The 13,564-nt window shown below is 37.5% G+C and overlaps 1 protein-coding gene across 14 annotated transcripts in view; it reads left to right on the top strand.

Moving 5' to 3' along the window:
* NDEL1 (nudE neurodevelopment protein 1 like 1) overlaps positions 1 to 13,564 on the top strand; it is a 76,960-nt gene that overhangs the window by 47,571 nt on the left and 15,825 nt on the right. For all 14 annotated transcript variants that reach the window (XM_086358992.1, XM_086358986.1, XM_086358985.1 and 11 more), the window contains 5 exons: positions 1,141 to 1,238; positions 2,353 to 2,506; positions 3,415 to 3,563; positions 5,480 to 5,616; positions 8,749 to 8,922. In XM_086358992.1, coding sequence (XP_086215118.1) covers positions 1,153 to 1,238; positions 2,353 to 2,506; positions 3,415 to 3,563; positions 5,480 to 5,616; positions 8,749 to 8,922 — 700 coding nt within the window. In that variant the 5' untranslated portion in view covers positions 1,141 to 1,152. The remainder of the gene's footprint in view (positions 1 to 1,140; positions 1,239 to 2,352; positions 2,507 to 3,414; positions 3,564 to 5,479; positions 5,617 to 8,748; positions 8,923 to 13,564) is intronic.

Below are 13,564 nucleotides of genomic sequence, written 5' to 3'. Positions count from 1 at the left end.
TAAAGCTGGCCTTGAATTCTCACTACCCATTTTGGATTAGGTTGAATCAATTTTGGTTTAATTTAATAAATATTGAGTATCAGCTATAGTACAGGCAGTGTGCTGGAGTTGAAATCAGTAAGAATAATACCAGCCTAACAGGGGACACAGAGTTGTAAGCAAGTGTATTACTATGTGTTAAGTGTATTCATGTAATCTTATGCATAGAGGTATCCAAGATGCTGGGAGATTTTGGTGCTGTATTGGTGAGGACAGGAAATGCTTTCTGGAAAAGATGACAGCTGGCTTTTAAAGGATAAATAGCTTTCCAAATGCACAAGGAAGGAGAGCCATTCCAAGTAGGAAAAATATCTAGACCGAAGCAGAATGGTGCATTAGGACAGTTTTGAACAGTATTGCTGGAATATAAAGTAGAGGAAGTAAGACTGAATCACTTCGGCGTGAATCTGGGACAAGCCCAGCGTCTGTGGTATTCTATTGGGCCTGACAATCAATTGGGAATTTTAGGTAGTCAGTCCAAATGCAAGGTTAATAACTAAACAAATACTTTTTCACCCACTCTGAATGCGTTGGAAGAAGAACCGAGATGAAACAATATTGAAATTTGAGGATTAGTGGACTTTAATGGAGGAAGCTTGGGACTTTTAGAAATGTAGTGATTTAAATTATTGGGAATGTGCTTGATCTCCTGGCAAGGTCACCTGGCATAAAATGTTTCAAGCAGGTGTTTGAAGCAGTTGTATCAATACAACAGAGAAGGATATGCAGGTAATAGCAGCTCTGATAATAAACTTGTTTTCTGTCACCTGATTCCCAGAAGATCAGTTAGCAGTAAACCAGCTGCAGGCAGATCTGTGGGGCCAACCCCAAAACCTAGTGCTGTCACCAAAAGTGCTTCACCTGGCTTCTGTGACCTTGTTCATCTCCTCTCCTGAGCCTGTCCATGATGTTGGTGGTCCCTGCAAGTGGGGCAGCCAAGTGATTTATGTGACTGAGTTTATTGTAGTAGAGTGTTAACCCCTCAGAGTCTTTCATGTTTGACTCCCTCCACAATGCTGCGGATTGAGTGTTGTCCCAGGCTTTATCCTTTTACTAAGATTCCTATGTTCTCAATTTATTTTCCTCTTTAACATTTCTCAGGCTTTCTTGATCATGGATGGTGAAGATATACCAGATTTTTCAAGTTTAAAGGAGGAAACTGCTTATTGGAAGGAACTTTCCTTGAAGTATAAACAAAGGTAATGCCAGAAAGCATCCTAGAAATAGAAGAGGGCTTTGGAATACATAATCTCTAACTTTTTGCTCTTTTTTCTTTTGTTTGTTTTAACAAAGCTAAATTTAGAGTTTCCAGTATAGGATTGGGATTCTAGAAATAGTCATAACAAAATAACATTGTTTGTATTTAAGATAAAGTGCCATAAAAGCTTACATTACTTGAATTATTAAAATAGTAAGAAGACAGTGTCATTTATGATTTCTTCTGGTAGCTTACCTCCTTTTAGAAAGCTTATTATTGCTCTTGGCTATCTTTGGCTTGCTGGGTGTGCACTGATTCTGTCTCATCTTTTTGGTCTTTTGGAGATTCTAATAAGCTCTCTGGGACTCCATAGGGCAGACTCTCTTTGGGCAGGTGTTATCAGTGTCTGGAGCCAACAAAGCTTTGAGGGAGGGACAAGAGCTTCGGGGTATACGGAGTATTTTAGAAAATCTCAATTATTTCAGTTACTTGAGAGAACTTTTAGGTAGCCTTTTAAGTAGTAAAACTGAAATTTCTTTTTAAAATGAAATCTTTTTAAAGTATATATATATCTTCCTACTTTGGTTAGCAGTTTACTAAGACTTATTAAACCTTTTATTGCTATTTCATTATTGCTGAAGCCAGTTATTGTATCATGCTAGTTATATGGAAGGTGTGTCTATGGCAAGACTTGATAGTCCTTTTTTTGTGTCATAGATACCTTCTCAGGCTGGGAAAATCTACGGAACCCTTCTCAGAATAACATTTTTAATGCGTAAAATTAAATAGAATTACAGAGGAAACCAATTATATTGGAAAAAACACATCTAAATGTTAAAACTGATTTGTGGATAGTCATATGTGCTTCTTTGTTGATATGTTAAATAAGAAAGGGGTGAGTGTATAAAACGTGAATCCTTCTACGGCTTATAACTTACTTCATTAAACCCTGAATATATAGAGTAAGAGATGCAAAATAGATTGCCTTTATTGTTTAGTATATTTTATGGTAGCATAACACTCAGGTGAAAATTTTTGAATTATATATAATCATCTTCAGGATGATCCTTACGGTTTCTGCTATAACTGATCTTTCCCACTTTGTTTCTGATTAGCTTCCAGGAAGCTCGGGATGAGCTAGTTGAATTCCAGGAAGGAAGCAGAGAATTAGAGGCAGAGTTGGAGGCACAATTAGTACAGGCTGAACAGAGAAATAGAGACTTGCAAGCTGATAACCAAAGACTGAAGTATGAAGTAGAAGCATTGAAGGTAATTGTGGCAGTATAAGCTGGTGTCTCTTTGGCTGGGTTTTGTTAAAGTGAGAAATACATTCTTACAGGTAGAGCTTAAGAGCAGCAGGCAACATAAAAATGTAAAAAGGCCTAAAGTGAATTTTTGACATAAACTGTTTTCATGGAACCAAGGGAGAGGTGTTTTAGAATTCAGAAATTCACTTCAAAACTCTGTAGTTGTCAATTTTTTTAGCTATAATGTTCCTAGCTCTATAATATTATGTTGTAGTTCTATAATTTTCAAAAGCTGCCTGGAAAAAAAAGGCTGCCTGATTATTTGTTATGATAGAGTGCCTCATTCTGTAGTACTTTAAAATTATCTTTGTATGACACATACTTTTATTTCATTATGGTTTATGGTCACTTTAGTTTTGGAGTTTAATTTTTAAAAATTCCCTTCTAACAAGAAATTTTCAGGAGTAGAAAGGTTAACCTCTCTTGCTGTTGTTCATCACATGCCTAAGCCAAATGTTTGGGGTGTTCCTGTGTCTGGGCAGGGGTAGGTTTAGAGAAGGTGAGGTTGGGCAGGCAAGGTGTAAGAAATTTGAACTCTGTCACTCACCTGCTTTGTGTTTACCCTGGGCTGCATTCAGCCTGAGAACCCAGAGGTTTTTAAGGCAACAATTTTACTATTTTACCTCTTTTCAGAGAGATCATTTTTAGATTTCTTTAAGAGAAGTGATTGACTAATATTATATGAATTAAAGCACTGGAAATGAATGTGTCATTTTAACATTTTAAAAAGGAGAAAAGAGTACTATCAGATTGTGGGTGAATTTTTTTGGATCCTTCCACAGCCTGCCTCTTATTTGGGTTACTTCCTTCATTAAAGAAAACTATATGCTAATGATGCGTTCTTTCCTTCCTATATACCCACTCCTTCAGGAGAAGCTAGAACATCAATATGCACAGAGCTACAAGCAGGTCTCAGTATTAGAAGATGATTTAAGTCAGACTCGGGCCATTAAGGAGCAGTTACATAAGTATGTAAGAGAGCTGGAACAGGCCAATGATGACCTGGAGCGAGCAAAAAGGTAAGTGAATGATGTGCATGTTGTTAGAATAACCAAAGTTGGCAATCTGTGATTAAAAAGTCATTTTAGATTTAACCAGTTACCTAAATCTTAGTCCCAGAACAATTCCTTTTGGTATTTGAAGTCACCTGTTAAGTCCTCACATTGAAATTTGCCCCAGATCCTTATCTCCCTAGATAATGCCCTTCCAGGCTTTTCTTTCCCTTTTTCCTTCTTTCATGTACCATTGTGGATCCTGTTGGTTTTTCTTTAAAAGGTCTCATTCATTCCTCCGTCTTCCCTCTGTGTTCTCAATACTGCGACACTTTTTGAAGGTCCTCATGTTGTATACCTGAATCCTGCAGTTACTTCCTAACTGATCTGTCTTTAAGTTTTCACTCCTTTTCTCTTCTGTTTTAATACTTATCAATGAATTTTCTTGAAATAATGCTTCTATTATGATTTTGCTGAACAGCATGTAGGAACTTGCCATTACTTTGCCAAGATTTCATATATCTATCATTATTTCTTAACCATCCCAAATGTAATTTGTATTACTTTACAGTCATTGCCTGAGATTTCTTTCCTTAATATTTGAGTAACTCTGAAATGCTTGGCATGATGCTAGAGTTGAGGATACAAAGATAAGCTTGCCATTGCCCTTGGGTATGATAGATATGGACAGTCCATGTGATAGCACTGGTATTAATACAAAGAATGTACAAGCTGCTCCAGGGAATAGAGAAGGGAGCCGCTCAACTACCCTTAGTAACTGGGGAAGCTGGGTCTGCAAGGAGTAGATGTTAACTGATGAAGAGAGAGATTCGAAGGCAGAGGGGCAGGAAGAGGGCATGAGGTGTTAATATTTTACTTCAGCTGAAGTGCTTAAAGACAGTTTGGCTGAACAAGATAAGACTGGAAGGTGTTTGGGGCCAGGTTGCAGAGAACCTTGTGCTTGGCTATGTTTGAAAGTCATTCTGTAAGCAAAGGGGCACTCATAGTTTTTTAAACAAAGGAGTGTTATCAGATTGTGATTTGAAAGATTTGAGAAATTAGAAGTAGGGAGGAGAAGATGTGAAGACCATTTTGAAGTAACCTAGATGATGTTTTGGTTTGTTAGTAGCTCAGTTGTGTCTGACTCTGCGACCCCATGGACTATTGCCCACCAGGCTCCTCTGTCCATGGAATTCTCCAGGCAAGAATACCAGAGTGGGTAGCCGTTCCCTTCTCCAGGGATCTTCCCAACCCAGGGATCGAACCTGGGTCTTCTGCATTACAGGCAAATTCTTTATTGTCTGAGCCATCAGGAATGGGTGAAGAATTAAGCCTGGGGCAAAACATTGGAGCTGAGAGACAGTTGACAGGACTTGGGAAAATTGGACATGGCATTGAGAGTTCTAACTTGAGGTTAGGAAATTTTAATTCTGTAGCAGATAGCACATAGTGGATAGAGGGCACATAGTAGGTACCTGTCAGTGTTTGCTGAATAAATGAGAAATGCAGGAAGAAGAAAAGGGTTGATAGGAAGAAAGTATGTGGATGGGGACCTGAGACTGTGTTTTAAACAAATTCTTAGTACATTTTTACACATTCTTATATACTCTGAAACCACTGAACAGTTTTCTTCCTGAAAATGTGTAAACTTCATTGAAACATGTTTAAAATCCAGTGGGGAGATATAACTTGTATAATAAGTAGCCTGTCTTTAAGAAACTTGAAGGAATTTAGATAGGAATATAAAAGAAAAGAATAGATTGAATGGCCAAATGATAATAGAGACAGTAAATGCACCAGAGATCAGAAGGGGTGAGATCATTTTCTTTCAGCTGGGCCAGGCTTTCTAGGTCAGGAAGTAGCATGAGATAAACTGTTTCCTTTTGTAGTAGCTAGTTGCACATTATTTGTTTAATTCTTAGACTCTAATTTTTTTTTTTTAGGGCAACAATAGTTTCACTGGAAGACTTTGAACAAAGGCTAAATCAAGCCATTGAACGAAATGCATTTTTAGAAAGTGAACTTGATGAAAAGGAATCTTTGTTGGTCTCTGTGCAGAGGTTAAAGGATGAAGCAAGAGGTAAAATTTATAACTTAAAAAATATTTATTACTTACTGTCCCTAAGCCAGAGTGCTAAGCTTGCTTCAGGATCAACTTTTTAAAGCTGTTCATTTGTATGCTTTGGTCAGACACTGTGCCACATACTTTTAGTCTGTTAACTTAATAGCTGTATCATCAACTCTAGGAGGTAGGTATTATTATACCCATTTTATAGGTTAGAAAACCAAGGCACAGTAACTTTGGGTTTTGTCCAAGGTCTTCTAGCTTGTCAGTTGGGATTCAGACCTGGTCTGTTTCCCAAAGTCTTAATCATCACCACTGTGCAGATACTGCTTGGTTTATTTGGATTTTTTCCTTTTTCTTGTACCTAAATAATTTTGTGTTAGGCACGTAATAGCATTATATATGTATGCATATTGCAGTATCAGTTCAGCTCAGTCGTATCCACCTCCTCGCAGCGCCATGGATTGCAGCACTCCAGGCGTCCCTGTCCATCACCAACTCCTGTAGCTTACTCAAACTCATGTCCATTGAGTCGGTGATGCCATCTAACCTTCTCATCCTCTGTCGTCCCCTTCTCCTGCCTTCAGTCTTTCCCAGCATCAGGGTCTTTTCCAGTGAGTCAGTTCTTTGCATCAGGTGGCCAAAGTATTGGAGCTAACATTCCAGTGAATATTCAGGACTGATTTCCTTTAGGATGGACTGGTTGAATCTCCTTGCTGTCCATAGGACTCTCAAGAGTCTTCTCTAACACCACAGTTCAAAAGCATCAATTCTTCGGTGTATATTGCAGTATACATGTGTATAATACATAGAGTGAATATATACTTTTCTTTAAAAATTTTCCTTCCCTCCCTCTTTTTTTCTTTTATGCATTATAAAGAAGAAACTGAAAGTCACTGTTAATCTCTTTATCTTGAGAGAATTCACCAAGAGTTTGGTGTCTTTCCAGTCTTCCTATAGCTATACATAAGCATACCTGTTTGTTTTTTTCCTTTATATAATTGAACCATGTTTTTTTTTTTTTTTTTACTCCTTAATAGGTCCTTTGTTATTGGAAGTTACATTTTTGCTATACATAGTGCTGTAAATAGAGTCCTTGTACATAATATTTGGGGGTATCTTTGATTTTCTTAGACTAGATTCTTAGAAATAGCAAAGAATATAAGTGTCTTTAATGGTTGTAACACATGCTCCTAAATTACTTTTTAGATAAATTGGTACCTTTACTTTGGTAGTGATTGAGAGTCCTCTCAGTCGTCCTCACACTTTACTAGTATTGTGAATAATAAAAATAAATTTAAAAATTATTTAAAAATCCGTTTGAAAATTGATATTATATTGTTTTTATTTATTTATTTATTTATTTTTTTAGCATTAGACTTGTCCAAATATTTCCCACATGATTACTGGCTGGGAAAATGGAATGAAATTAAAAAAAATTTTTGGTTGTGTGGTCTTAGTTCCCCAGCCAGGGATTGAACCCCAGCCCTTGATGGTGAAAGTGAGGAGTCCTAACAACTGGACTACCAGGGAATTCCCAATATCACACTGTTTGGTTTGTTTTTTTAAAGTTTTTAAAATTTTACTTATTGTTTTAAACTTTTTATTTTGGACTGAGGTTTAGCTAAATAACAATGGGATAGTTTCAGATGAACAGCAAAGGGACTCAGCCGTACAATACATATATCCATTTTCCCCCAAACCCGCCTCCCATCCAGGCTGCCACATAACACTGAGCGAAGTTCCATGTACTCTACAGTAGGTTATTGTTGATTATCCTTTTTAAATATAGCAGTGTGTACATGTCCATCTCAAACTTCTTGTCTAATATCACCTTGCTTTTAATTTGTAGTTTTTTGGTTGGTACTTGTGAAAACTTTTTATCTGTTTATTGGGTCTTTTAAAAATTCTTTTTTCAGGAATTCTCTGGCAGTCCAGTGGTTAGGACTCAGGTCTCACTGCTAGGGGCCTAGGTTTAATCCCAGGTCAGGGAACTAAGATCCCACAAACTGTGCAGCCAACAAAAATTTTTTTAATGACTTCCTTTTTTTGGGGGGGGGGGAGCTTTATTCATTTGAAGAACTTCTCATAATTTATATAATGTATAAAATAATAACTTTATTCTAAAATTTACAATTATGGTTAAAAGTAACATAAAATTTATCATCTTAATGATTTTTAAGGGTACAAGTCAGTAATGTTAACTATATTCACATTGTTTTGTAGAGCTCTAGAGTTTTTTCGTCTTGTAGTATTGAAACTCTTTGCCTATTGGACAACAAATCCCCATTTCTCCCTTCCCGAGCCCTGACAACCGCAGTTCTACTTTCTGTTGTTATGTGTGACTACAGTAGTCCCCCCTTATCTGTGGTTTTGCTTTCCACGGTTTCAGTAACCCATGGTCAGCTGCAGTCTGCAAATATTAAGTGGAAAATTCCAGAAATAAGCGATTCCTAACTTTTAAATTGTGCACCGTTCTGAGTAACAGGGTGATGTTTTTTGCTGTCTCGTTCAGTGCATTATCCGCTGGGGGTCTTGGAACATACCCTCCTCAGATAAGGGAGAACTGCTACATTTTAGATGCCTTATATATGTGGAATCATACAGTTAGCAAGTATTCTTGATATTGGTCAGTTGCATTACAGGAAAAGAGAACATTAATTTTGGGTTAAAAATTCAATATTTGAAAACCAGAAAGCAGTTTGCAACTATTTTGACTACTTCCTTTCTAAAACAAAATATTTCATAGGAAAATGAGTAAAAGAATGTCAACCCATTAAAAATGACAAAATTGCTCTTCATTGATCTTGTAATAATCCCCAAACTACATCATTTCAAAATAAATGCAAATAAGTTGGTAAAGAATATTTATATTTGTGTTGTATCTGTTCACTGTGAGTTCTGCTTCAGACTCTGCCTTATTTTTGCATAAAGGCAGAATAATTGTTATAGAATTTTAAAATTCTAAATGACCATTTAGACAATAGGGTTGTCATTTTTATTCCCTTGGAAGTAAAAATTATTAAATATGAAAATCATTTTTGAGAAGTAATTTAGGAAGAATGTCTTGATGGCATCTCAGATGTAACTTTCCTTGATGTATTTGCTCCCTCTAGTGAATATTGCTACCTTTGCAACATTTTACAGATTTAAGGCAAGAACTAGCTGTTCGGGAAAGACAACAGGAAGTAACTAGAAAATCAGCTCCTAGTTCTCCAACGCTGGACTGCGAAAAGATGGATTCTGCTGTCCAAGCATCACTTTCTTTGCCAGCTACCCCTGTTGGCAAAGGAACAGAGAACAGTTTTCCTTCACCGAAAGGTTTGTAATGTCTTTTCTTTCTGAACCTATGGTTGATTATCAACTAAGAGGCTTTGCTGATGAAGCAGGGGTTGCTAAGGTTTAAGCAGTCTTTTTAGTTTAAAGGTTGGTTTAGTGTAGCTCTTTGTGAAACAGAAGGAATTGTTCTCCTAGACCACTCACTCATACATAGGAACCAGTGAAGTGAGAGCTACATTTGAGATAAGAACAGCTTAATAAATTGAAATTTTATTTATTTATTTTTAAATTTTATTATTGTTTAAAATTTTATTTTATTTTTAAACTTTACAATATTGTATTAGTTTTGCCAAATATTGAAATGAATCCGCCACAGGTATACCTGTATTCCCCATCCTGAACCCTCCTCCCTCCCCATACCCTCCCTCTGGGTCGTCCCAGTGCACCAGCCCCAAGCATCCAGTATCGTGCATCGAACCTGGACTGGCGACTCATTTCATACATGATATTATACATGTTTCAATGCCATTCTCCCAAATCTCCCCACCCTCTCCCTCTCCCACAGAAAATTGAAATTTTAAAAAGTTGAAGATCTTAAGGAAATTTGTTTTGATTATAGCAGTAACACATGTTCATGTAGAAAAATATAAAAATATAAACAAGAGAAAAAGAAAATAAAATTATCTGCAATCTTAGTGCTTAAAGTCAACTATTATTAACACTGAATTTTTTTCTATTGTGTGTACTTTTTTGTGTTCATGCCACTTTGTTACAAGTTTGGGGATCATATTTAAATGCAGTTTTATTTCTGGCCCCTGCCACTGAACATATCATGGGAGACTAGAAGCCTTTATACATGAAAAGTGCAGAGACTCATTGAGTTACCATTCAGGCTCATCTAAGTTGGCTTGGATGGGCATGTCCATTCTATGACATGCCTCAGTAGCTGCCATATTCACAGGTGAGATACTATTCATAGGTGAATAGTGCATAAAAATATTCCTTTTGCCATCAGTCAAGGTGTTTTTTAAAATCCAGATAAAGCAAAAAAAAGGATTAAGTAGCCACTAGATAGAATGTTAAGAATGGAACCCTGAAACTCTTGAGATTTATTTAGTTTTTGCAGCTTGCAGATCATATTTCAGCTACTTCCACTACACTGTACTTTCTTCTTACCCTGTTTTAAAATACAGGATTTTATCTTTCAGAATGATATGAAGTAATTTCAGTTAGTACAGTTAGCCCTCCGTATCTCCATATTTGTGCTACCCAATACAGTAGCCACTCAAGTGTGACTATTTAAATTTTTATTAATTTAAATGAATTAAAATTTTAAACTTGAGTTTCTAATTGTGTTGGCCATACTTCAAGTGCTCAGAAGCCCTTGAATAGATAATTCACCCTTTTTTTGTCTTTTTATGAGGGTGAGGTGAGGTAAGGTATGTAAAAGTTCTGTGTAATTTTGTTGCTGATTGCAGCAGTATGTGTGGAGTTTGCTGCTGAGAATACAGAGTAGGCAGTATATAGATTACAGCAGGCATCAGAAGCTGTCACTTTTCAGAATGGCTGCTTGTATATTTGAGGACCTTAGAATTAGTGGCATATGAGAATTAGCATTTAAGATCTTTTTTTTTTTTTAATGTTACTAATTAGAATTATGCAGATAAGTTCTGAAAATTCTTCAGCTAAGCACTAATTGGAATTATCTGGAGCCTCAAGGGGGTGTCACTAGGACACAGAGCTTGCTGTGGCACAGAAGGAAGATATTTCAAGCCTAAGGAAAGAATATTTGTCCAGAGAGACACATTTTTAGATTGGAACTGATGGCATAAACTTTCGCTGGCCTAAAAGCTGCTGTTCCATCGGAAGGAAGTTGGCACACAGACAGTGAGAAGCCGAAGGTTAGAGAAATCAGTGGCAGGATTGAAGAGCTGATCTCTATGAAGTGGTCTGGCTGTAATTGCATTTCATTGATAAAATGCCTGTTTCCAAAAAACATTTAAAACAACTTTCCATAAAAGTACAGATTTAATAATACTGAAAATGTAAAATTCGAGTAGAATAGGAACAAGATCCAGAAATCCCTGCCAAGGAAAGTATAGCACTTTGTATCACATTTGGTACCTGTTAAGTGCCATGTATTACTCAGGATGCAGGGAGGAGGGTGGTTAGACAAAGTTGTGACCTTTGGGACTTCCGTGGCGGTCCAGTGACTGAGACTCTGTGCTTCCACTGCAGAAGTACAGGTTTAATCTCTGGTTGGGGAAGTTTCATGTACTGCATAGTGTGGCCAAAAATAAATAAATGTCACATTGGGAGATATATGTAAGAGAAAGGATGTATATCTGTACCCAGCAAGGTTATAAGCGCTCTTGCAGGCTGATGAAAGAAAAGACAACCCAGTAGGAAAAAGTGCAGAAGATAAAACAGATGACTTCCAAAAAAAGAGATTTAAATGACTCTTGGATTAAGGAGACAAAAGTTAAAGTGACTAACAAGTTGGACGCAAAAAAAAAAAAGATCTCTGATATTATTGCGAGCACTACCATACGGACCATTATATCTACTACTGCGGGCAGGAATCCCTCAGAAGAAATGGAGTGGCCATCATGGTCAACAAAAGAGTTCGAAATGCAGTACTTGGATGTAATCTCAAAAACGACAGAATGATCTCTGTTCGTTTCCAAGGCAAACCATTCAGTATCACAGTAATCCAAGTCTATGCCCCAACCAGTAATGCTGAAGAAGCTGAAGTTGAACGGTTCTATGAAGACCTACAAGACCTTTTAGAACTAACACCCAAAAAAGATGTCCTTTTCATTATAGGGGACTGAAATGCAAAAGTAGGAATTCAAGAAACACCTGGAGTAACAGGCAGATTTGGCCTTGGAATACGGAATGAAGCAGGGCAAAGACTAATAGAGTTTTGCCAAGAAAATGCACTGGTCATAGCAAACACCCTCTTCCAACAACACAAGAGAAGACTCTACACATGGACATCACCAGATGGACAACACCGAAATCAGATTGATTATAGTCTTTGCAGCCAAAGATGGAGAAGCTCTATACAGTCAGCAAAAACAAGACCAGGAACTGACTGTGGCTCCAACCATGAACTCCTTATTGCCAAATTCAGACTTGAATTGAAGAAAGTAGGGAAAACCACTAGACCATTCAGATATGACCTAAACCAAATCCCTTATGATTATACAGTGGAGGTGAGAAATAGATTTAAGGGCCTAGATCTGATAGATAGAGTGCCTGATGAACTATGGAATGAGGTTCGTGACATTGTACAGGAGACAGGGATCAAGACCATCCCCATGGAAAAGAAATGCAAAAAAGCAAAATGGCTGTCTGGGGAGGCCTTACAAATAGCTGTGAAAAGAAGAGAAGCGAAAAGCAAAGGAGAAAAGGAAGGATATAAACATCTGAATACAGAGTTCCAAAGAATAGCAAGGAGAGATAAGAAAGCCTTCTTCAGCGATCAGTGCAAAGAAATAGAGGAAAACAACAGAATGGGAAAGACTAGAGATCTCTTCAAGAAAATCAGAGATACCAAAGGAACATTTCATGCAAAGATGGGCTCGATAAAGGACAGAAATGGTATGGACCTAACAGAAGCAGAAGATAGTAAGAAGAGATGGCAAGAATACACAGAAGAACTGTACAAAAAAGATCTTCACGACCCAGATAATCACGATGGTGTGATCACTGACCTAGAGCCAGACATCCTGGAATGTGAAGTCAAGTGGGCCTTAGAAAGCATCACTATGAACAAAGCTAGTGGAGGTGATGGAATTCCAGTTGAGCTATTCCAAATGCTGAAAGATGATGCTGTGAAAGTGCTGCACTCAATATGCCAGCAAATTTGGAAAACTCGGCAGTGGCCACAGGACTGGAAAAGGTCAGTTTTCATTCCAATCCCAAAGAAAGGCAATGCCAAAGAATGCTCAAACTACCGCACAATTGCACTCATCTCACACGCTAGTAAAGTAATGCTCAAAATTCTCCAAGCCAGGCTTCAGCAATATGTGAACCGTGAATTTCCTGATGTTCAAGCTGGTTTTAGAAAAGGCAGAGGCACCAGAGATCAAGTTGCCAACATCCGCTGGATCATGGAAAAAGCAAGAGAGTTCCAGAAAAATATCTATTTATGCTTTATTGATTATGCCAAAGCCTTTGTGTGGATCACAATAAACTGTGGAAAATTCTGAAAGAGATGGGAATACCAGAGCACCTGACCTGCCTCTTGAGAAATCTGTATGCAGGTCAGGAAGCAACAGTTAGAACTGGACATGGAACAACAGACTGGTTCCAAATAGGGAAAGGAGTACATCAAGGCTGTTATTGTCACCCTGCTTATTTAACTTATATGCAGAATACATCATGAGAAACCTGAACTGGAAGAAACACAAGCTAGAATCAAGATTGCCGGGAGAAATATCAATAACTTCAGATATGCAGATGACACCACCCTTATGGCAGAAAGTGAAGAGGAACTCAAAAGCCTCTTGATGAAAGTGAAAGTGGAGAGTGAAAAAGTTGGCTTAAAGCTCAACATTCAGAAAATGAAGATCATGACATCCGGTCCCATCACTTCATGGGAAATAGATGGGGAAACAGTGGAAACAGTGTCAGACTTTATTTTTCTGGGCTCCAAAATCACTGCAGATGGTGACTG

This window comes from Bos grunniens, chromosome 19 (genome assembly GCF_055505025.1).
Source record: "Bos grunniens cultivar Pamir isolate PY7600 chromosome 19, Bosgru_T2T1.0, whole genome shotgun sequence".
NCBI classification, from domain to species: domain Eukaryota; kingdom Metazoa; phylum Chordata; class Mammalia; order Artiodactyla; family Bovidae; genus Bos; species Bos grunniens.
This window is presented reverse-complemented; position numbering and strand designations above follow the sequence as displayed.